The sequence below is a fragment of the Colletes gigas genome, unplaced genomic scaffold (assembly GCF_013123115.1).
Source record: "Colletes gigas isolate AHSC1104 unplaced genomic scaffold, ASM1312311v1 Colletes_gigas_Sc00005, whole genome shotgun sequence".
NCBI lineage: Eukaryota > Metazoa > Arthropoda > Insecta > Hymenoptera > Colletidae > Colletes > Colletes gigas.
Window position 1 is genome coordinate 7,854,228 of NW_025106634.1, and position 25,819 is coordinate 7,880,046.

The 25,819-nt window shown below is 41.7% G+C and overlaps 1 protein-coding gene across 2 annotated transcripts in view; it reads left to right on the top strand.

Moving 5' to 3' along the window:
• The window catches only part of LOC122395228 (circadian locomoter output cycles protein kaput-like), a 68,227-nt gene extending 43,154 nt beyond the window's left edge, over window positions 1–25,073 (top strand). For both annotated transcript variants that reach the window (XM_043392651.1, XM_043392650.1), the window contains 12 exons: window positions 13,539–13,705; window positions 13,983–14,056; window positions 14,136–14,234; window positions 18,003–18,363; window positions 18,586–18,846; window positions 18,925–19,075; window positions 19,283–19,394; window positions 19,546–20,521; window positions 20,645–20,671; window positions 20,750–20,793; window positions 20,870–21,010; window positions 21,075–25,073. In XM_043392651.1, coding sequence (XP_043248586.1) covers window positions 13,539–13,705; window positions 13,983–14,056; window positions 14,136–14,234; window positions 18,003–18,363; window positions 18,586–18,846; window positions 18,925–19,075; window positions 19,283–19,394; window positions 19,546–20,521; window positions 20,645–20,671; window positions 20,750–20,793; window positions 20,870–21,010; window positions 21,075–21,167 — 2,506 coding nt within the window. In that variant the 3' untranslated portion in view covers window positions 21,168–25,073. The remainder of the gene's footprint in view (window positions 1–13,538; window positions 13,706–13,982; window positions 14,057–14,135; window positions 14,235–18,002; window positions 18,364–18,585; window positions 18,847–18,924; window positions 19,076–19,282; window positions 19,395–19,545; window positions 20,522–20,644; window positions 20,672–20,749; window positions 20,794–20,869; window positions 21,011–21,074) is intronic.
• The last annotated feature ends 746 nt before the right edge of the window (window positions 25,074–25,819 follow it).

Below are 25,819 nucleotides of genomic sequence, written 5' to 3' on the forward strand. Positions count from 1 at the left end.
AAGAATCGAAGTAAACAAATTACTTTTCTCGCAAATACGTACGTGTGTTCACGCTTAAGTAATTTTTACGCGGTCTGAATGGACTTCCTTTGAAAAGTTTGGTTACACGAGGAGAAAACGCGTTGAAAAGCAGCAGAGAAATGCAAAATTTTCATACAACGAGAAACGACGGTGAATATGCTCGCACGCGTGTCGGGTATTTTTAAAAAAAGCAAGAACTTGGCCGCACGCGGCACGTGTAAGCTTCTGTTTCCATTTCGATGCTGACGAATGCCTCTTACACGGGGATTGTTTGTAACGATAATATCGATACGATGAAATTTCCACCAAACGTTGGAAAAACTGATCTCGATAAACTCCATTTCGTTAACGTAGATATTCGTTTGAAACGAATTTCCTCCGCGTTTGGCGCGCCGTTTCCACGGTCTGACTATGAACGGGCTGTTCTACTCGAATGTTTATTTCCCACGAATAGGAACGCATAGTCTAATTTTAAGTGTGATTATTGGCCAATCGATAGCTCCCTCTCGTTAGAAATTAATTTCAATATTTCCACGTAGAATCGTGGAAGGTAATGGTCGACCTCGAGTAACTAAAGGCGGCTACGAAAAGACGGAACAACCAAGGCCGCGAACCTATGTTTAACCGTACGCTACGATCGTATTCCGAAATAAACTCTGCAGTTAAACACGGCATAATGCATCGTGAGGTTAAGCAGCTTTGGTTCGCGGAATCTAGATTAAAATGAAATTTCCACCGATCCGCGGTGGTTCGAAACGAAACGAAACGACGAAATACGCCCTCCGGTTTGTCCCAGCCAGACAGAGGGCTGAACGGGGAGGAGGCAGCGCAGGAACGTGGCTTTCACGAGCTTTGCCCGCGTCTGCCCTTCCTCCCTTCACCCTTTCTATGCCCCCGACCCTCCTCCTCGCCCTTTGCCCGTCGGGAATGGCGGCTACGTTGCGAAGGTCACCTTCCTCTACCACCCTTACGCACCCCAACGAAGGGTGGTCATGGTCGAACGCGGTTAGAGGCAGACAGAGACGACGGAATTCGATTCGAAGGGGAACGGGATACCCCGCGATAAAAAGCATACGCAAAGTCCTCCTCCTGCGCTTTTCACAGACGCCAAAAAAGAAACAGATTTATTTTGATAAAATTCTGGACCCCGAAATCCCCATAGTTGGGTCCGCCATTCGAGGGTTAACGTCTAATGTGAGAACGACAGCGATTCCGCAGAAATTTGCGGGCGTACAGTGAACCAGGAACGCTGAAAATAATTTTGAACAGCGTCGTCGGAAAATTACCGTGCAACTATAAAATCGCGCCTCGAAGTCCCGCCAAAATCGAACGGCTGCGCCGCGCCAAAAGCGTTTCGTGGCACCTGGCGGGCTCGGTTAATTTTACGAAAAAAAGTGTACGGCGCACGCGGGTAACCGGAGAACCACGCCCGTGGGTCTGCAGCCGCCTCTGTATCTGTCGGGCGTTCGCTGGGGGAGGGGGGGTGAGGGAGAGAAAGAAAAGTAACGTCAGCGTGCGGGAGGAGCTGGTGGGGGCGAAAGAGAGCAATCGAAAAGAACGAGGCGCTCGATTAAGAAATAATGAAACAAAATGACAGTCCTCGGGGAGAGACAGACGAGGACGGATGAAAGAGTCGGACAAAGTCTGGTCGATTGGCCGCGGCGCGTCGGTGGGAAAAGAGGGGGCGCGATGATTTACGATTCCCCTGTCGTGGAAAGTGGGAAAGAGACAGCCATCGAGGTGGAGGGAGAGAAGTTCCGCGAGCTGGACGAGGGCGGGGAGGCGAAACAGTTTCCGTGCGTGTGTTTGCGCGGGATAGGGGTGGGGGCGGAGGAGGGGTGGCGCGGGGAGGGGGCGAGGAAAGAGTAGGGAACGCGCGGAGTGTATCGCGGATAAAAGGGATTCGGTTTCGTAGCGTCGCGTGGGGGGAAAGGGGGGGAGAGTGGGGGCGATGGCGGCGAGGACGGCTGGCAGAGGGTTCGTCGGGAAGATCGTGGAGCGCAGGGAGGAGAATTCGGGGCTGTTGACCGGGGCTTCGAATTCGAAAGGCTCACGCAGGCTCGCAGTGAGGCAGGACGCGGACCGATGTCGAGGAGGACGACGAAAACAACTGCAACGCAGACGCCGACACCGCCCGAATTCCACGGTCCCGCTTAAGGTCCGTTTACACGTGACGTAACGTCGCGTCTCGATGATCGCCTGCAAACACGGACCGCGAAACTTTCTATGCTCGTAAACGAAAATTGTTATTTTTAATAAAAAATAATTTGTTCCCTTGATCACGTTCAACCAACGTTAACGAATGTGACTCGACATCAGTTTTTATCTCAGGAACTCCTTTGTCGACATTTTTTTAAATTCCAAACCAAAGAGATATACACTTGAAAGTTACAAAATACTATATTTTTTAATTAACGTAAATTTCGAATAAAACACTTGAAAGCATTGGGAGCATCACGTTCAACCAACGTTAACGAATGTGACTCGACATCGGTTTTTATCTCAGGAACTCCTTTGTCGACATTTTTTTAAACTCCAAACCAAAGAGATGGACACTTGAAAATTACAAAATACTATATTTTTTAATTAACGTAAATTTTTAATAAAACACTTAAAAGCATTGGGAGCAGCTGGTAATTAGATTGAAATCTAATTCGGGGTGCAAAGGGTTAAATTATCCCGGGTCAGAAGTGACCTAACGGATTACTTATAGTTTACGACTTCACGTCGCGTGTAAACAGACCTTTATCTTCGATTAATTGCCCACTGCGTGTATAATTATTATTATTGAAAAAAATAACATTTCTTATGTTTGAATGCAAGCTCCCGCGAACAAGAAATCTGCTCCCCCGTTAAATAGCCTGCAATGTTCCTATAAATATAAAATTACGTCAGCGAGGAGCATCTGTAGATGTAATATTGACGTAAAACGACACTAAAAGCATCTACAGATGCGAAAATGACGCAAAATGACGTCAACAACTGCGAGTGTGTTAAAGATCATCGACAGCAGGTGGAATATATTTGTATAAATATTTTCCTTGCCCGGTCGCCTCGTTCAACAATGTTACGAAGCCCCGGAAGTTTCTTTTTTTTCGAGCCGTTGGACAAGGTTTTGTAATTTCCCAGCGGATTCGTTACGCCTGTATTCTTGGAAAATGGAAGGCAAGGCCTCTTGATTATTAAATATCTGCACGATAAGAATTCAAAGTTTTCGACGATAAACACGTATCGCTCGTGGCAATTACGGAACCAGGTAGGATACGAATAATTACCGTGCACTTATCGTAATGGTATTTTTAGCGAATTGCGTTTCAATGTACGGTCCGTTTCAATTTTATAAGCAATAAATAGTTTACGGAATATCGGCGCATCGACTCCCGGGGCCCGCTTCCCTGTTTTGTACCAGTAAATTTACCGCAATGAATTATGTAAACGCGTAAAGTTGCCAAGAAAACCCGCTAGCGTGATTTGAGGCAGGTCTTGTGCTCGCTGGGATTGAAATAGTCGACGAACGACGATCGATCGACGTCCCCGGGTTAATTCTTAAACAATAATAATTTATTCAAACGAAAGACGAAGGACAACGTTAAAAGCAGATCAATTTTGAAAAGCCATCGAGAACCAAATATTCTTTTACCAAGCACTCAAAAAATACAGTGAAAAACTATATATAGTTATAAGTAGACTGCGGATCTTTATGCAAATTCATATTTTTATTAATATAATTCATGAAATGGGAGCCTTGTAAATATAATAATTCGCATCCTACTTTAAGTAATTCTTATATTTTTTCATATTACATCCTGTAGTTTTTTGAGAATTAAAATTTCCTTCGCAAAGTTATTTACAAATGTTATAATAAATTAAAAAAACTCGCGATTCGTTTCTTTAAATTCTGGTGGGTGACAAAGAAAATGAACGTCAACGAAGCGTCAGTTGTAGACGAATCGCGAACGAGTCTTATCTCAAGAGGAGCCTTATCTCGGAAGTTATCTCGATGTTTGTTTTCACTTTTGCATCGACGAGGAATATTTGGAAAGCTGCGTAAGCAAACACTTTGAACCATTTAAATTATTTTTACGAATTAAACAGTTACTTAATTTCGCGTTATCGTGCAACGCGACCTAAAAAATTTCTTTGATAGCGATCAAAAGGCGTCGTTAATTAATTCCGTGCGTGTATACGAACGCCCGTATATTAGCCGCCGAGCTCGTACCTCCCAGAAAGGGCTAATATCGTTGATACGATTGCCCCCGAGATATGCAAATTGGGCAAAGTACCCGTAGACGTGGATTTCTTTTCCCCATTCGTTCCAATTAATTTATTCCGAAAAATAATTTTGAATCACCCTGTAGATCGCACCGAAGAGATCCCAGCTTAACGTCGAGTATATCTTGGATCGAATGCTGTAGCCGAGCTCTCGAAAATCACGAGAATACGCGATAACGCAGATTGTTTATGGCCGTAGATGATTTACACGTTCAAACAGACGACTGGCCAATCACGTTCGTTTTCGTGGAATTTTCATTTTCTGCCGCCGATTCCCCTCCGTTTTGAACGAGCTAGAAAATATCAGAGATTCATTACGATCGATTTAATTGGTTTCTTGATTTTATCGATGGCCTGTTACAAAGAGGATCTAATCGGGAACGGTTCGCGCTCTATTGCTCGCGACGACCCAAATGGAAATCTAATACAGCCAACGGATGGACCTAATAGAGGTCGTAGAAGATTTTGTTAATTTTCCAGGTCTGCGAGCTCGCTTAGACTCGAAAACTGTCGAGTGCCGTATAATTAGATTCCTCTATTCGATAAATACTCCTCTTTAGTCCGTTAACGTTCGTAATCTCGGGGACACTCGACGATTCTACTTTACTGGAAACTCTAAAACATATTTTCCGGCCTCGTCGAGATCCGCGTCAGGATTTAATCGTCTCCTTGCATTCGAAATGCTTTATTTCTGCCCTTAATCTCTCGCACCGTTGCTCCGAGCATAAAACGATACACGGAAAAGTGGAGCATGAATTTTTCAAACACGGTTCGAATTCAAACGGCTCAAACTGCCATAATAAATTCGAAGATCAAAACGCCCCCTTTTACCGACATCTCCCGTAAAAGTCGATGCTTTTGCTCCGCTTGGAACGATCGCGTCGCCGTGTAAATGTTTTTTAATTCCGTCAAACAGAAAATATTGACGTCTAGAAATATCCACCCTAATCTGTTAAACTGGGGAAGATACTCGGCTTCAATTAGCCGCGTCCTATATATAGCGTGTCGTAAACCATGGCGATCGCGGTTCTCGAGCGTCGTGCACCGATTTCACCTTGGTTAATTGCTCGTAAAAGACCGCGCAGAGTCTCTTTATCGTGCTATCATCGGGATATTTTTTATCGCGTATCGTCCATCCGGTTGATCCCGTTTCTACTTTCGCTTTCTCCGTTTGCTCGCGCGAAATCCATGACCCTCGCTCTTCGACCCTCGTCCTGGAGCCCACCACCCCCACCCTCGCCGTCAAGGACTCGAAAGTTTCGACCCGACGACGGGGAAGGGGTCGGTGTAGCGGTTTGCGAATGGAATAGGGCTGGATAGGGCCGACACTTAGTTCCTGGATCGATACTACGGTCTACCGAGCCGGTGTATGACGAACCTACCCTCCTGGCGGCTCTGCCCCTTGGCCTTGTACACGTTCAAGGTCACGCCGCAAAACAAACTTCAAAAATCCATTTTTTTTCTTTTGACATCGAACATGGGGGGTTGAACGATACAGGATTTATTTTTATTTTAAAACGTGCAACCTTCTGCACCCCCACACCCGTACGTGTTTTCGCTAATTGCGTTGTACACTGTGAAATGGTGAATCTTAGATCAATTTAATAGTTTCGCTCTTCGCTGAAGTTTGCAGAATGCAACGGAATAACGAAATTACGATCTGAAATTGCGCCTCTTACGCCTACGGAGCATGTCCGTGCTCCGTCCACTGATTGCTTCCTCGAGCCTCGGGAGTAATATTCATTTTATCGGGGATAGATCCATTTTTATGCGAGCCACGGTCCCTCCTCTCGCAGTTGCAAAGCGTTATTCACGGTCGGGTTAAAATTACGAGTCACGGAGCCCGAGATTCGAGAACCCACCAAGCTCCTCTTCTGCTCCTCTGCATTGTTTTCGAGCTCGTCACTCCGAAACATCATCGCTATAAGCGTCTCCGTATCGTGTGCAGACGGTGACGCGACCACGCCGTTTTTTAGATAACGACGGAATATTTTCGACCTTGAGATCGCGCGGAATCATCCCGATTTGCCTCTTCCATACACGTCCAAGAAAATCTTGGACGATCGGGATCGATATGAAAATGCTCATGCTTCATTGTTTTCGCTGAATTTTTTTCTGGACCTTCGTTAAGACCGTACAATATTTCACCGTTTCCCCGACAAAAATTCTCAGAGAACCATTCTTCGAAAATGGCGTTCACGATCGTAAGGTGACCCTTGACCCAGGGCCCCAGGTTGGGAGTTGTCCGGTACTGGGTCTGCATACGTGGTCGTTCCATGGGCAAAACGTTGTTCGTCCCTGCCCTAGGCACTGTGCCTGTTGTGGCCAGGCTGGCCAGGATGAAAAGGGCTCGGCCGTACAAAAGCGGTCGCTCGTCCACGTGCATCGATTCATTCGTCACGCTGTCCCGACCTATCCAACTCGTAACTTCAGGACTTTTGCGCGCCGTTGCATGGCCGTGTGTGTGTGTGTGCTGTGCGTGTGGCTAACCGCATGTCCCGGTCGCGCGTGTGTGTGTGTGTGTTCTCGCCGATGCGATTATAGGCGTTCGTGTACGTGGGTGCAAGCGTGTAGAAAGATGCAATAAACGCAAAACAAACACCTCCGGGGACCCTTGGGCGTCTGCCTCCGCTGCGAAACTGGTTTGAATTGTTTTGCAAACGGTGTTCGAGGCTGGAGTCAGGCAGATAGTCTCCGGATTATGAATTTTTCGAGCCCCGATACGTTATCTGTTTAATAATATGAATATAATAAATGTACAGAGAGGTATAAGCTCCAATATGGCGGACTGAAATTTAAAAATTTCTAATTGTTCTGAAAAAATTATTTTTCATTGCAGGAGTCAATTGCAATCATTTTTGGTGAATACACGTACCCTTGAAATCCTACGCACTTTCGAGAAAAAAATTCAAGAAGTTGGGCAAATTTGGACAAAATTAAAAATTTTCAAATCATTCTAAAAAAATTATTTTTAGTTGTAGAGGTCAATTACAAGCATTTTTGGTGAATACACATATCCTCGAAATCCTACCCACTTTCGAGAAAAAAATTCGAGAAGGTGTGAAATTTTCGACAAAATTAAAAATTTTCAAATCGTTCTAAAAAAATTATTTTTAGTCGCAGGGGTCGATTACAATTATTTTTGGTCAACAGACATACTCCCGAAATCCTACGCACTTTCGAGAAAAAAATTCCTTAACGAAAATATAATTTCTGCCCAGAAATCGTTCCCGAAAATTTCATGCGAATCTTCAAAATGTCATAACTTTTGAACGGATTGGACGATTTTAAAGTTTCAAACGGCAAATAATGCGTATTTTTATGAAGAATATATAGAAATTCTAAAAATATTCGAAAAGTTATTCCTTAACCTCGTAAAATGAGAAAACCCCCCATAAAAATGGTCAAATATTCAAACAGTCATAACTCCTACAATAGTGAACATATTTCAAGGAAACTTTTTTCTTGAGTAGAGCTCATGGGTATTTACAAAAAAGTATTGGACAATTTTTCTGTAGGGCGTCAAACAAAAGTACTAAAAATATAAACGAATTATTGAGAAAAATCGACAGGGGGTAGGTGCCTAAATTTTTCGTCGAAAAAAAAATTTCAAATCGCTCAAAAAAAATTATTTTTAGTTCCAGGCGCTGATTACAATCATTTTTGGTGAATAGACATATCCTCGAAATCCTACCCACTTTCGAGAAAAAAATTCTAGAAGATGTGAAATTTTCCGACAAAATTAAAAAATTTCAAATCGTTATAAAAAAATTATTTTCTGTTCCGGGCGTGAATTACTATCATTTTTGCTGAATAGACATATACTCGAATTCCTACCCACTTTCGAGAAAAAAATTCGAGAAGGTGTGAAATTTTTCGACAAAATTAAAAAATTTCAAATCGTTCCAAAAAAATTATTTTTAGTTGCAGGGGTCAATTGCAATCATTTTCGGTGAATAGACATATCATCGTAATCCCACGCACTTTCGAGAAAAAAATTCGTGTAGGTGGACAAATTTTTCGGCGAAATTGAAATATTTCCAATCGCTCCGAAAAAATTATTTTCCACTGCAGGGTTCAATTTTAATCATTTTTGGTCAATAGACACGACCCCGAAATCTTACTCGGTTTTGATAAAAAAATTCATTACTGAAAATATATCTGAAATTTTTCGTCGAAAAAAAAAATTTTTAATCGTTCTAAAAAAATTAGTTTTAGTTGCAGGGGTAAATTGCAATCATTTTCGGTGAATAGACATAACCCCGAAATCCCACGCACTTTCGAGAAAAAAATTCATGCAGGCGGACAAATTTTTCGTCGAAATTGAAATATTTCCAATCGTTCCGAAAAAATTATTTTTCACTGCAGGGGTAAATTGCAATCATTTCTAGTGAATAGATATACCCCTGAAATCCTACGCACTTTCGAGAAAAAAATTCGTTACCGGAAATATGATGCGTGGCCAATACGCGAAAATGGTAATGGGGCTGCCGAGCCTCAGAAAAATGAGCTGAAAAAATACATCTTATGTAAGGTCTATTCGTATACCTTTTCTGTGATTACATGCTTCGAACTCGTTAAATTAGCTCGAACGGTGAAAAGAAAGAACGATCACCAAGAGACAGCGCCCTGTAATAGATTCCTTTGTGACGGACCCTTTCGCAGTTTCTTTTCCGGCTTTGAAGTGTTTTGTTCCTCGTCGTCTGGGCGCCAGATACGGGGTGTAAAAAGCTAAGAACGATCTAAGCCAAACGAGCCACGCTCGTTCTCGTTGCGTAAAAAAAGGTATCCTTTCCTAGTGGCGTAATTAATTACCGATAACGAAAGGCGATGCCGTTCGAATCGATTTTCAAGCTCGTTTTATCACCGTCCCTCTCTCGTGTGCATCGAAAACGATCTCTTCGGAGCGATTTTCTGCTTTGCAAAAATAGAAAATACACAGAAAAAAGAGTGATTGTCACGTTGAGTGTTAAGAAATGCAAATGGTTGGGTCCATTGGAATCTCGTGCCCCCGCGAAGGTTGTATCGTCGAATCGGATTATCACAGGCCTCTTATCCTATTTTGTCAAGCCTCTCGAGACCGCTTCCCCATGGGCTCCGGTTCTAACTGTATCAAAACATTAAAGCGGAGTTTCAGCTGGCGTTATCGCGGCGATAACGCCGTCCCAAGGCCGCCGCCGGGATAATTGGCCAAAGTCATTTCGGTATTGTGTAACACCGGATAACCCTCGCGCGGTGATTTTCAAAACCATCGTCCTCCCCCTCACTTTGCATCGTCCCGCTAACGAAAACGAACAAGACCAAAATTTGTCACAGTATACCGCATAATTTTTACATAAAACGCTCCTTGTTCCTAAAACTCACGCTTTAGAAATTATTCGCGACACGTTACGCGACTCATTTTGTACAGAAATAACCATATTCGAGCGTTTTATGCATCGATAATTTAACGCGTACTGTATGGCCTCCATTCTGTTGGTAAATTTATTCGATTGGAGAACTTTGTGCATCCGCAGTCGCGTTTGTAACTACCGTAAATACGCATAGCGGGTATGTGAATAGTTCGCGACGATTACCTGACGGTGAATTTCGTGGCTATGATACGAATGAGTTTTAAGAACGAAAATATTATCGTCAGCGACTGCCAAGTCAGGCACCGAGCCAGGTATGCACAACTACCAGATGTCTGACCAAAGTGTTGGTTGTTTATTGTCGCCTACGTGTTTTGAAAACATTCCCTAACAGCGACCAAAATAATTGGAAGATGGCCTACGATAATAGTCTTGTCGGACCCCTTCCAAGTTTTACCATTATATCGAGTATAAAATTTGCAGTATAAAAGATAGTATGAAACCCCTAGTTTCCAAAAAAATGCCCCCTTTTTTCTTAAAATTAGGGGAACGATTGTTTTCGTGAGAACGAGAATTAAATTCCTTTGCGTTCGTTATCAAATTCGAGCAATGTAATTGCATCTTTTTATAGCGTCTCTGTAATTGCAGTCGAAGCTGCACTACAACGACTGGTTCTAATAATACCCCGAGCGTAGATTATAGTTACGCGTAAATAACGGCGTGTGTCTGAACGGAGATATCAAACATTATGGATTTATGGTTCGTTTCATCGTTTCCTGCTTTCCAGCGCTTCGTGAGTGCGTGTTCCCGGATAAACAACAGTAAATTACACGCTAGATCTTAATTCGTGGTAGGAAACTCTGCAGTCTTATCGAGCTAAAGGATATTTATCAACGTTTCCGGTGAACATCTTCGGAAAATAAGACGATAGAAACTTAACTTAAAGAAACTGAATTAATGAATTAGGTTACAGCGTTTTCGTGGACTCGTTCTGAAGATTCTGACACCTGTTGTCGAAGTCTCTGTGTAAAATCGAATGCATCGAGCGCTGGTGAAGATCCAATGTCGAACGCTTACGTAATGTTTGATTTTTGATCGCAACGCGTTTACGCGACTGAAAAAGCAAGGTCGTTCGTCGCACAGATGCCTGGAAATCGGAACAGAGTGAGGAGCACTTCTCTAGTAACCAAGGTTCGGTCTGGCACATGACAAATATATCACTTTAAAGCGGAAGTTTCGCGCGTTGGCCACTTTATGGTAAAAAGATGGCTCCTCGTAATAATTAATGCCTTTTTTTTTTACCAGTCACCACAGTCCTCTCATCTCCTCTCATCGGTAACGAAACGTTGCTTTACATGTTACTTGTAGCCTTAGAGCGCCGGTTGCCAAAGTTTGCTTGGTAAGTTTTCAGGCACCCGGTATGCAGCGTAAAGTAAAAACTAAAGAACGTAACGTAAACAAGGTCGAGGAATTAATTAAATTGTGTACTCGAGCTAGCGAAGCAACTGTTATGCGAAAAATTTGCATTTCCGTTGCGAAAATTGTTACGACATCTTCCGATGGATGTTGTTCGGTCGATTTTATCGAAATTAATACGAGAAAATATACGCAATTACGATTGATTTAGAAATATACTTTCCACGATATTTAACACGTCCTCATCGAAACGTTAAAAACGAGGATTCCCATACTCGGATTTCATACCGTCACTGCCACCGCTCCGTTACACGAAAATGCACATACGTGTGAGGAATACGAGCCTCCTCTCGCGGCTGGCGCATCCAGAAATTTAACCAAGGTGGGAGCAACTGGAAATTAACCGAAACGAGCACATCGCGGTTGCAATATTATTTGAAATACGTTGACTGTGGTTTTCCGCGCGCAAATGTGTCCACGTTTGTTCAAATTATGAAACGCAGAGAAGTTATTTGCTATGTTATGAGTTTCAAGTGCCGGTCACCGGTGACCACCATTACAGTCATCCAGGTCCAATATTAAACCTTTGCACTCGACATTTTTTTTTATTTACATCATCAGCAATTCGAAGCAATTTTAGTGAAAAGATCGTATTTACATATAAGTAAATGATATGTGCATTAAAAGAAAAGTCATCGTTATGGATACAAATGTTATGATATATAAAAAAGCAATACATTTTGTAATGGTCCAAGGTGTAATACCTCTCGAAGCAATTTTAGCGAAAAGATTCGAGAAAAAAATTCGAGAAAGTGTGAAATTTCTGACAAAATTAAAAAATTTCAAATCGGTCTAAAAAAATTATTTTCGGTTCCGAGGGTGAATTACAATAATCTTTAGTGAACAGCCATATCCTCGAAATCCTACCCACTTTCGAGAAAAAAATTCGAGAATGTGTGAAATTTTCGACAAAATTAAAAAATTTCAAATCGTTATAAAAAAATTATTTTCAGTTCCGGGGGTGAATTACAATAATTTTTGGTGGACAACCATATCCTCGAAATCCTACCCACTTTCGAGAAAAAAATTCGAGAAGTTGTGAAATTTTCGACAAAATTAAAAAATTTCAAATCGTTATAAAAAAATTATTTTTAGTTGCAGGGGTGAATTACAATCATTTTTGGTGAATAAACCTACCCCCGAAATCCTACCCACTTTCTAGAAAAAAATTCGAGAAAGTGTGAAATTTCTGACAAAATTAAAAAATTTCAAATCGTTATAAAAAAATTATTTTTAGTTGCAGGGGTGAATTACAATCATTTTTGGTGAACAGACATAACCCCGAAATGCCACGCACTTTCGAGAAAAAAATTCATGTAGGTGGACAAATTTTTCGGCGAAATTAAAATATTTCTAATCGCTCTGAAAAAATTATGTTTCGCTGTAGGGGTCAATTGCAATCGTTTTTGGTCAATAGACACTACCCCGAAATCTTGCTCGGCTTTGAGAAAAAAATTCATTACTGAAAATATAATTGTTCGTCGAAAAAAAATTTCAAATCTTTTTAAAAAAATTATTTTTAGTTGCAGGGGTGAATTACAATGATTTTTGATGAACAGCCATATCCTCGAAATCCTACCCATTTTCGAGAAAAAAATTCGAGAATGTGTGAAATTTTCGACAAAATTAAAAAAGATCATATTTACATATAAGTAACTGATACGCGTATTAAAAGAAAAGTCATCGCTATGGATACAAATGTTGTGATATATAAAAAAGCAAAAAATTATAAAATTATTACATTTTGTAATCGTCCAAGGTGTGATAGCTCTCGAAGCAATCGCCAATTGTTTGCATTGTCTCCATATAGCGTAGCCCTCGAGTGCAAAGGGTTAATATTTTCGACGAGAAAGACCAGAGAAGGTGGAACCTTGTCCATGGCCGCGAAACTCGCGGATGGAATTATTTTCGTGGTCAAACGACGCCGTTGACTCACGCGCGAGGAAATTTAGATGCGTCGCTAAGATATTGCACTCTCGAGGCCGTTTTTGCACCGTTGCCATTGAAAACCATCGTTCGAAACTCGATACGGGAGCAACAAAGTTCTCCGGCGGTTTTTCAGTGCGCGAGTTATGACGGCGATCCTCGAACAGAGCTCGAAATAAATTCTGTAACCGAACCCTTAGCCTCAGCTTCGAGGTCGTTTACTGTTTGGAGGGGCAGTTTCAATTAGAAGGCCCGGAAAATAAAAGTGTATTTATTAATAACATAAAGGCCAAAAATGTCGCAGTCGCGCAAAGAAAGGTAAACACATAATGATGTAACTAGAAGAACCGACAGTGCACAGTCGCAAAACAAGATAGTCCTGTTGTAGCAACGGCAGGAACGCATGACCAATGCGAGTCACCCCAATATGAAATCTTACATTTACGATATTGTTGACAATTTCAGCAACAGTTGCTTTTGTTTGTGTTGCAGCAATCCAAGAGCGGCGCGAAACATGGCGGAGAAACAGCGCCGCGACAATCACAACACAAACATCATGGCTATGGGGAAGCTCGTACCCACTGTCGCCGAGAGTCCGAAGAAGCTGGACAAGATATCCATCTTGAGGCTGGCTGTCGCCTACCTTGGGTCCCATTACAGTAAGTTGAAACGAGAAAGCCCTGGAAATCGGTTGGTTCTCGAATATTCCGTTCGCCATATTGAATTTGATCAAAATAAATACCAAATAGACAGTAAAAGTCGCAGTAAAACAATTTTACCAGTCGCGACGCTGGTAGCCTTGACATCCCGAGGCCTGGAACGGTGCATTCGTGACCCAATTAATCGAACAACAAATGGCTCGTTCGATATTCGAACGAATCGATAAGGTTTCTTTGTCCCTTGTAATTAACATTCGCTCGTCCGTTCCCGTTGCAGCGCTCGGGCCTGGGAAAACAAACTTACTACCTCGAGAACTCGCCAAAATGGACTTGGAACAGTACATTATCACCGTGAGTACTCGTAGATCGATCCAGTCCTGTTATCGTTCGATGTCGAACGCGTTAAAATCGTTTTTGTTAACCGTAACAGAACTTGATCGAAAGCGGGGGCTTCTTTCTCGTGGTCACCTCTACGGGGAAGATCATCTATGTTAGCCGGCAGGTCCTGGAACACCTTGGCCACTCTCAGGTAAATGTGCATTCTTCTCTGGTACCGAGATTCGCAGAATCGTACAGATCAGGCAAAGAAAATCATTTTCAATTTTAAATTGAAAAACCGCATTTTAACCCTCTGCACTCCTATATCGAATGTGACTCGACATCAAGTCCAAACCAAAGAGATATACACTTAAAAATTACAAAATACAATATTTTTTAATTAACGTAAATTTCAAATGAAACACTTAAAAGCATTGGGAGCAGCTGGTAACAAGATTTAAATATAATTCGGAGTGCAAAGGGTTAACGTAACTTCTACCATATAACAAGTGGTATTGAACCCAATTTTTGGAGTACGAAGGATCGAACATCGATAAAGTTCGTTCCACGCGGTTGTAAACGTAACTTTTCGTTACGTTTATGGTTGGAATCTTCAATCCGTCTCAATGGAACCTGTCGTTCTGTTATCGGTAACTCGATACCAATGAATTGATAAACCCTATCGATTCGCTCGCGGTTGCAACCGATGGGTGCAGAGAAACAAACATACCTCGCGCTAAGGGCTCGGAATTATCGATCAAACGAGCGTAACGCAAACACGCGACCATGGCAACACCTATGCATCCACAATCCTTTTTCCACTTTATCGAATATTCCCGCAAATTTGCCAGCATGAAAGCCCCGTGGTTTCGAGCCACGAAATAATTAAACGTATCAATAATCAATTGATTCGGGACGCGATGCTCTAATACACTGTCGAATTGGAATTAAATATTCAAGATTCTATCGATAGGTTTGCTTCGTCGAAACGTCCTCGTCGTATCAAAACAATTATTCCAATTATTTCGAACAAAATATTCTTATAGGTTCGTGGCGACAATTCCATTTTTTTCCTCTTTTCGTACAAAAGTCCAAACGATCGTTTTTATCGATCGCGAGTTATGAAAAACTGTTCGCCTTCGAGGAGGATAAGAAGCGTCGCGGATAATATTTACGTTTTTTTCGTGTCTTTTACTTTAAACTTTGACCCGGCGTTATTTATGTTATATACTACGATTTCGTTCAGCGGCTCGATGTTTATATTTTTTATTATAATTAACACGTAGTAATAAATATTGCGATCATTGATCGATGTCTTTTTGCAAAGGACTATAATTAAAAGTGAACTCTTTCGTTGTTATCGAGGTCTATGGAGGCGCAGCCAATCAGTGCGCGCTAATGGGCGTCGTCGCGTATTGTCACATTTATTTAATTAATTAAAATACCTCTGGCAATATTAAACCCTTGTAACCTGATTTACGAGCACGCAAAGAACAACTAAACAGATTTTGTGCGATCCAGTACGAGTTTTTAATTAATATTCCACCCGGCGAAACAGTTTCCCGCAAACAGCGTTCGCTATTGGAGCGAAAAAAAAGTTACGAATCGTCCAGTATTTCGAGTTCGTTGCATCGTATACAAAACCGATGCTCCATCGCTCGTCGGGTTCATCGTTTCGCTCTTTTATTCGACACATTTTGCTCGTTTGTTTCTTGTTTCCGCGATGTCTACAACAAGCTACGTGATGGGAACCCGGTTTTCAATCGCAATGATTGCAACACGTGTTGCAGGCCGGATTATATACCGAGCAGAATACACAGGATTTAGGAGAATAACGACGCCGCGCAGTGGACGTGCGGTTTAAACAGAGAAAAAAAAAAAAATTGATAATATTACAATTATTTTTGTACGATCACGTTATCAAGAAGTTTCGAAAATCTACTGGGCAAGAGGACGAAGATTAACATTGTAATAGAGCATTGGACAGACTCGATTACTCCAGAAACGAAATATCGTAAGAAAAAATGAAAATATTTTACGACAGCTTAGAATCCATCAGCGAATTTAACTGTTTCTCTTTTAATTAAAACACGGAGGAAGTGAGTAAGAGGAAAGAAAATTAAAGAAGAGAAGTCATCGCTGAGCAGTTGCGAGAGAGCGTAGCCCTCTGCCGGCGAGCGCTGGAACCAGGTCTTAAACACGCCAAAGGAAACGTTCTTATATGGAAATTTGTTCTTATCTCATCACGCTTAACAAAATGCCAATGGTCGGAAATGCTTCCTTTTGCACCTTCCCCGAGTTAAGCGACTGAAATCTTCGATGGAGTGGATATGATCCGACGTCTTCCGCCTCGCGCGGTCAAAGGAAACGATACACAGGTTACGCGGCTCGAGAAGATCGATTCCGCCACTCCCACGCCTGTAAGATCTCCGAGTATGGAGATTTAAATACTCGGGAGGGCTAACGCGTCGACAGACCCTCGCTCGAACGGGGTTAAGGCGTTCAATTGGCCGGGGGAATGTGCAGGTTGTACGCGCCAGACGAAACACACACCGCCGTCCACGTTCCTCCGGTTTCCTTTTCTGCATCCCCGGAGCCCTGTCGGGATTTAATCGCGGCCACGGTGCACCACGTCGGCGACGGAGGCTCGTTTTCGCCGCGGGAAGTTTCTCCTTGAGAACAATACCGGCTGATTGCGAGTATCTCCTTATCTGGAGGATCCCGGCGCAAACAACCTCCGTTCTCCCGAATATCTCCTTCTCTGTCCGTCCCACCGTCCGACGGTGTCCTTAGAACCCGGAGTCGGGAAAACTCGGCCGAACGAGCCGGGTTCGTTACGCTCGAGTGTCGAATTATCGTTACGCTCGAATCTGGAGCGCCGCGGTTCCTGCGGAACAACCTGGATCGATAGAACACGGACACTCTTTCTGCTTTTCGTTGGAGTCGCCAGACAGTGCCCGTGGGGGTGGCTTTGGTCGTCCTTTTCCCATCGAGTCGCCAGCTTTGGAGATCGTCGATTGTTTTGTAAGGCTCTACTTGTTGCCTGGAGGAAGCGAAAGGAAAGAAAAGGACAGAACAGTTTCGTCCTGGGCCCTGCTAACAGTCGAAGAGCGTTGGCCATCTTTTGCTAGGCGAATTGCGTGGTTTTTATTCGTCCGCGATGGTGCAACATGCCACGCTTCTATTGAAACTATCGCTTTATTGAGATCGAAGTTCAACGATAAGATTATGTCGATAAATGCAGCTGTCATCTGGTCACCAAGATCTCAGCGACTCGTCGCCATTGATCTTCTTCTTGCTGGGCCACGTTAAAATTGTACTTCTCGCGTTACGTTTAGACGATATTGTATTCCATGTATAATGTACATAAAAATAAAACGAGCACCAGATCGTACTTCGTAGTTCTCGTTTGGCCAGAAAGATCCAGTACCGTTCTCAGTGCCAATCAACTCTGTCGGATGAATACGTTGGGAAATCGTTCGCTTCCAACCTGATAATGGAAATGTGTGTCTACGATGACACATGGCGCGTCACCTTAGATAAACATCCTTGAAGAAAATAACTGCATAATCGTTTGTCAAAGGTCAGTCGTGCACTGCTTGACCGAAGCGTATCGTCGTGAGTTACGTAGTTTTCGAAAGAAAAACACCTTACGCGAACGGAACTACCGTAAAAACAATTGTTACGCGGGACTTTAATAGCAATACCGATGTCCTTGTTTACTTCCACGTTTCTTCCCTTAATTATAAAGTGCAGTAATTGCACACGTGTTAATAATATAAATTGCGGGCGTTGCGACGATATTCTATTTGATTGCCAAGCACTGTGACAATGTCCTTGAAAACTAGTCTGTAGACTGTATTTTGTGATAAATGTACCAAGGCCCAGAAAACTCCGCGTAACGTAAGACTTTGCTGTGAAAGCAAAGGTCGACCAATTAATCGAGAGAGTTTCGTTCTCGCGCGAATGGCGTTTGCAGGCGGACCTGTTGAGCCACTCTCTGTACAATTTCGTCCATCCAAACGATCACGAGGAGCTCACGAAGAATCTAGTCCCGGACGAGATGCAGGGTGTGGTCGTGACGTCGTCCACGTCGCGGGCACAGATCACGGACGCGGCGAACGACAATTCCAGCTCCTCGGAGGACTCGTCGACGACCCTCAGGAACGAGGGTAGACCCTTTCGCGAGCAGAGGCGGTGTTTTCAGCTGAGAATGCTGCACCGTACCGCCTCGAGGCGAGAACATCCCCAATACGAGTGCGTCGAGATCTCGGGGATGCTCAGGCTCGCGGACACTTGTAGGAATTCGGAATTGAACGGCGGTCGAACGCAATACCGAGGTGAAAATGGCTACCTTCGAGCAGCCTGTGTAATCTCGCGAAGAGAAATCTTTCGATGTTTTATGTTAACACGTTCACTGTCCGTGACCCGTGTACGGGTCATGTCGCCACGCGTTTGGATACGCCGTTAAGAGACCCGGACAGTGAACGCGTTAATTTTAAAATTGTCGAACAAGATACACCGGTGGCGCGATGTTAAACGAATTCGATGTTATTTTGTAGAAGTCGGCTCGACCAGCAACGACATAATTTTCGTGGGTAGAGCGCGGTTGCTGATGAAGCGTCCAATCACCGAAATATCGCTAATGGACGCGAACAAAGACGAGTACGTCACCCGGCACTTGGTGGACGGCAGAATCATTTACTGCGACCACAGGGTGTCCGTGGTGGCCGGTTACTTATCGGAGGAAGTCTCAGGTTTGAGCGCCTTCAGTTTCATGCACAAGGACGATTTCAGGTGGACGGTGATCGCGCTTCGTCAGAGTGAGTTTGCATTCGGTTTCTTTTCCACTGTTTGATTAATTCCAGCCAGCATTGGTATCAACGTTTAATCGTTCGCAGTGTACGATCGTGCGGAGACCTGCGGATCATCGTGTTACAGGCTGCTCTCGAAATCGGGTGACTTTATTTATTTACGTACGCACGGCTATTTAGAGTTCGATAAGGACACGCAAACTGTTGAATCTTTTGTGTGCATAAACACATTAGTGTCGTAAGTTTTGCAATATACATAAATTATACAACGTCACGACAACCCGATGCGACATCCTTGCGGTATTTTTGATCGTTGACCGATTCCTGTTGACAGTATTTTTCTTGCTAACGTAAAATATCAATAATTCGAGGATCAAGAATACAATTTGGGTTGCGGAGGGTTGAGTCGATACGGAATGAAAATGAAAATTATTTGTCACGTCAGGGAGGAGGAAGGTGTTCAGCTCGTGAAGCAAATGAAGAAAAGATTCTCGGCGGTGGTGTCCGAAACTACGATGGCGATGATCCAGAACAAGGAAGACGTGTCGTTTGACTTGGTATTTGGAACATGAATTACCGAACAGGGTGGTCCACGGAATTAGAACGGGTTGATCAAGGTTCACGCAACAGAGGCATTCTAGTTCCGTACAATGCCCTGTAGACTCGATCGTATCGAGATGAAAACTGTACGTGAAACGTCTTTTGCAGGGTACGGACTCGCAACAATCGAACTCGAAGAGCAGCGTGGGGGATCCTTCGCAGGTGGAGGACGCGATCACGCATTTGGTTAGCGATTTGTCGTCGTCGGTGTCGGAAAACCGTCTGACAGGATCACCTGTGCCGGACGAGCAGTTCGTGAAGGCCGCCATAGTGTCGCAACATTTGCCCCCGGCAGCCACGCAGGCCAGCAAAATCGGTATCAAGAAGATCGATCATTACTTGGTGGTGCAGGGCAAGGGGAATCGAACGCCAAAACAGGACTCGAAAACAGTCCATCTGACCGAAGTCCATGAGAATTGTAAACCCTCGGGTAAATCGTTACCGATCAATCAATCCCACAGTGCACACGATAACGTGCAAAGCAAGGACGATAAAACGGTTTCTGGACAAGTCGGTAGCATAATCACCACGAGCGATTTGTCCGTAGAGCCTGCAACGTCTCGGTTGGACGATCCTCTGAGTATAGACACTTTGAATCCGGGCGTAGCGATCGATGAATCTATTATAAGCGTATCGAGCACGCACTCGTTGTGCGACGATATATCCTGCGACATCAAAGTTGAGCACAACGCGAACGTTTTCGAGCACGAAACGGAACCGTTGATAGAGTACCCGGAGGCCAGCGTGGTCGACGAGAGCGTCATCTCCGATTCCAGATCGAGCCATCAGTATCCATTGAAGAGGATATACAGCGACGAAGATCTTAGGACATCTTGCAATAAAAAGAGACACGTTTCTGACGAAGAGCAGAGCGTCCCGTACGTTGACTGCAGGTCGTTCGTTACGGACGAATTCCCGGATCTCGGCTCGAACTACAGCCAATACAATATGAATTCTCAGCTTCTGAGGGTCGCTGAGTCGCCCAATTCCACCCTGGACGAACTTACCATCGACTATCAGGAAGTGGATTCCAGCTTGCCGCTTCTACCTCCAAACCCGGTGGACGAAAAATTCAATGATTCAGGTACTAAACTCATTACTTAGTTACTCAGAATTATTTCAATTCTATACGTTTCTTGCTTAAAAATTGGACCCTTGGACGCGTTATACCCGTATTCTAATAAGAATTTTATTGTGACTGTTACAGATCTAATAGTGAAAATGATTTTTGAAAGTAAGTACATAGGTACATACATTAATATACATATATTAGAGTGAATTTTCACATTCTTTTCTACTCTGATATTTTTAGATACCTTTAACGATGCGAAAGTTCAACAACTACCGGATCATAATGTAAGTGTACAACATTAAGTGTTCGTTGAACATGGTACAATGAGAAAAAAATTATTCTTGGTCTTCTTAACAACAGGCAATCAATAAAGAAATAAGGAGAACGCATCTACAACTTAAGAACAGCATGGCGTTGCAAGAATCGCAGCTGAACGTTTTGGCGCGAGACCTGAAAAATCCAGCCTTACAAGCGAAAAGAGGAAGCTTAACACCGTTACAGGTAATAACAATTGAAACGAGCAATCTTTTATTTGATAAAACTATCTTTATACTTTGTATTTTAGGCAGAGCACGATATACAAAAACAAATTCTTGAGACGCTGCAGCAAGATCACCATAACATACAAATTAACATAAAGCACAATATTGGCGTGTAAAATATCCAAAAGCACGCGAAGCGATGAAAGTTAAAAAAAATAAAAGTACTCTTGGAATTGGTAAAGTGCAACCGCACGTTGAATGTTCCAGTGAGATCTGTCGTAACTCATTCCTTCTCAAATACCAGTGATAAAATGGTAAAGTGGAAAAAAAATAAAACGTAACGACTGGTAGTTACATTTGACAATCGACAAATGTTGTAACAACATCGACCTGCATTATTCTACAGCTTGTCAAGACGTAACAGTGTTTGTCCCGAGACTTTGTGTTGGGAAGAGAAGAATAATGTCGCGTGCAAACAGGTAAACTCTGTATGTTGTACAGACATAGACTGTAAAATCCGAATTATGGACGTTGTACATACCTAGCCCCTCGTGTTTGCTGGAAATATGAACGATTATATAATTTCGGTGACTGCATGAGCCGCGTACGTAAATCGTACTGTAAGTCATGCGCGCGTGCGTTTTACATTTACAAAGGTCCAATGTTGCGAAATTTAAAGATTTTATGATAGCAGACTTGTAGATAGTGTGGACTCGATTTTAAATGGCCGCGCTATTCAGGACCGTTTTACTCTGTCATTAATTGGCCAAGAGCGAAAACTATTTCCATGTCGAATAGACCACGGTATACAAGCATATATATCGGATGGATATTGTTACGCGCTGCAGCAGCCAGCCGCCATCTTTCATTTTGAATTTTTGCCCTACCATAAACCTCGCCTAAAATTAAGAGAAGACGACGGGCAGCTACAGCGCGCAACAAACACAGCACCAGTTCTGTTTAAACTCCATTGGTCGTTGGATGCCAATTACGAGAAAAGAGAGAATAGAACACTACCAGACTCAAATTCGAATCTTGCTAGTAAAAGTGAAATGACAGTACAAAGTTTCTGTTTTGAAATAAAATATATGCTTTTACGAGAGAAGGTAGTAAGAAAAATTATTAGATACGTGATCGTACCTAGTTTTTATTATTGTTACATGAGTACGATAACAATAAAAGATCGACCTTAAATGTCTCGAATCATACGTCGTATTATTAATTCTTTTCCGATAAAAAAAAAAAACACTCGATCTTAAAAAGTGGTGCGGGACTGCTTATTTCTATGTACGTAACTACATATGCACTATTTATGACAGAAACATGCACTTCTGAGCATTTTACACGTTACTTTGTTATTTTTTACAAATCTTTTACTTTCTCGCGAAATATTACGGTGAACAAAATTGTCAACCTTTTTTAACCGTGAAATCTACATCATCGGTTCCACCGTGCGCGTAAAGGAAATGTTATATTTCATGTTTGTAATCGTTCTGTTATGGCATATTTTTAGACTTTACTGGCCTCGTTATCCACCCAATATTATGTTACTTTATATTACTTTATTACTAATAGTTAAGCGTTAGTATCTATCGATGAGTAGCATAATAATTTTCGCGATTGGTTGATGTGCAATTTATTATCATATAATAAATGTGCATGGATCGATAACATTTTAAGCTACTGTTGACAAAAAACATGAATAAGCATAATCAAGCGAATGAATCTGCGATTCAATGTAAAAAAAAAAAATGTTAAAATATACAGGATGGAATTATGCGCGTGAAAAGATTATAGACGCGCGATCATTATTGACATATTCAACACCAATGAATAATAGATCTATATATCATTTTAGTTCCATTTCCCTATGTACAAGTATATATAAGGCTGATACTGTAAATAAGAATTCCGAACATCTCAGTGATCGGTATTACCGATTAAGGAAATCACCTTTTATCTCTTTGTGAATTGTTCATCGTTCATTCATATTGTACATCTATTTGCAAATCGTGTGCTATTTCCCAAATACATTAACGAGTTATTCACGCTCCTGCGTTCTGATACCAGCTGCTGGTGTCGGTGTGGTTTAGAATTGTAATGTAGTTTATAAAGTATACTAATAATACGGGTAGCCCCCCTCCCTCCCCCGCCCCGCCCAACCCTCTCCCCCTTTACGTAAGTTCCCGTTGTAAGACGCGACAACAAATAAATCGCAATTTCCCACAAGCATGATATCCTCTAGAGCAACAATATTTATGTGGAATCCAAGTCGAAGAGATATATTCGTACTATTTTATGAGCTTTATGACTTACAAGGAATTGTTATGTAAATTATGTATTTATTTTGAACAGGAATGATGTTTAAATGATGTACAGACAGGGATTATGAAACTACGAAAAGAGGGGATTTATCTGCGCATACTTCTTATATATGTACACATCATATTCATTGTAAAAATTGTCAATAACTCGATTTTATGTCATTGACATCGGTGTCAAGCGTATCGGGGCATACCTGGCGTTCGAGTTTGTTCGAGTTTGGCCGATATCGCTATTAACTTTTACAAAAATCTGTACAATATTAGGAGAAGCTTAAAAGTCTGTAAGCTTCGCTCACTTTTATCGCCGCGAAGGGCTCGCGCGTCCTTTCCTCGTAATCGCTTGACATTGATAAAAATCCAACTTTTTTACGTGCTACCATGTTACTTGAAAAGATAAATGTCCCTTGCATAATATATCGTGTTATGGGCGTTTAGTTAAGTGAATGGCAGACTTTCCAATTCGTCATAATCATTGTAGTACAAACAGCAAGTTTAAAGTGTCTGTGTTTAATGTCACTTTTTCGCTCCTGTAATCTATCAAGCAAATTGTAAATGTGTTTTTTGTGATCCTCAGCGATGCGACTCGAGCTTAGCCATCGTGCTCATGTTTTATATGTTCCAAAAAAAATATACGTAGAAACGGTATTTCTACGATTAATCGTTATCGAAAATTACGAATCGAGCAAGATATATGGTATCCATGATATTTCGTTAATTAAAAATATTGTAATTATTATACGCGTAAGTGATTTTCAAGCGTTATTCAAAAATATGGCAGTTAAGATCACTGTATTGGAACTTGATACACCGTTTCGAACCACGCTTGTTTCAAATAACAATTTTCGATTAATCACTTTGTGTAAACGTTCATTGCTGATAGTAAAATAGTCTAACGCAGGCAAACAGAAAAGAGAAAAAGCTACAATGCTGAGGGAATGTTTATTCGGGACTGAAAAAATTGGTTCCGCGCGATCAGGAAGCAAACGAAAAATGAAATATTAGTTTACAACTATTTGATATAATGAAAACGAGCGGATATCAATGTGACATAGACAGATGGCACTACAGAATTCGCTAAACTAACGTTTAATCTTACGATATTGTAAATACTACCTTTATTATATTTTATACACTGCTGTTTGCACATAAGTGATTTTTACAATTTCTTTCTGTAAGTTACATATGCAAACGCAATTGGACACGATTGTGTACATCCTCCTTGTACGTTTATATATGTATTTTTGGGAGCAGAACATCGCAGAATGTTTTTTAAAATCGCTGTAAAGTCAAATCACGTTATTGATTTGCGTCCGTTCTACGTATTAAGCAGTCTTGGAAAAAATTTTTATGCGAAACGATCGTCTATTCGTGATCTTGTTTGTTAAAAATTTAAACGCAAAATTCGAAATGTTTTTCACTACGTGCTCAGTTTTCGTTCGAAGAAGCTTGAAATTTCTATCGACAGTATTACGCCTCCGCGTACGTAACGACACAATTTAATTAATATTGATCGTAATTTGTTTAGAATGGTAAAAAACAAACGACCTGCGTGAAAATCTCCGTAACGCGGTTACAAAATTAAATCTTAAGCGAACGTCATTGTGTGGCTATTTCAATTTTTAATTTCAGTGTTTTTGAGACTCGTCGAACACTGTGTAAATCTTACCGTAGCTATTACGACAACGCGATACACATTTCACGAAAATGAAGAGAAATACACCTCGGATTAACAACAGACGAACATAACAGAGTAATGGAGAAGATAAATATTTATTGCATTCGTTATACAGGGTGTTCGGCCACCTCTAGCAAAAATTTTAATGAGCGATAGTAGAGGCCAAAGTAAAACGAAAATCAAGAATACTAATTTGTTGATGGAAGCTTCGTTAAAAAGTTATTAACAATTAAATTCAAAAATTTCAAATCGTTCTGGAAAAATTATTTTCGGTTGCGGGGGTCAACTACAATCATTTTTGGTGAGTACACATACCTCCGAAATCCTATCTACTTTCGAGAAAAAAAATCGAGTAGGTGGTGAAATTTTTCGGCGAAAAAAAATTTTTCAAATCGTTCTAAAAAAATTATTTTCGGTTGCGGGGATCAATTACAATCATTTTTTATCATTACACATACCTCCGAAATCGTACGCACTTTCGAGAAAAAAATTCCTTACTGAAAATCCAATTAGGTGCCTAAATTTTTCAACGGAGAAAAAAAATTGCAAATCGTTGCGGAAAAATTATTTTCGGTTGCGGGGGTCAATTACAATCAGTTTTTGTCATTAGACACACCCACGAAATCCTGCCCACTTTCGAGAAAAAAAATAGAGAAGTTGTGAAATTATTCGAGAAAATTAAAAAATTGCAAATCGTTGTGGAAAAATTATTTCCGGTTGTAGGGTTCAATTACAGTCATTTTTGGTGAATAGACATACCCCCGAAATCTTGCGCATTTTCGAGAAAAAAATTCAGTAAGAGCGGCACTTTAAACGTTAATAACTTTTT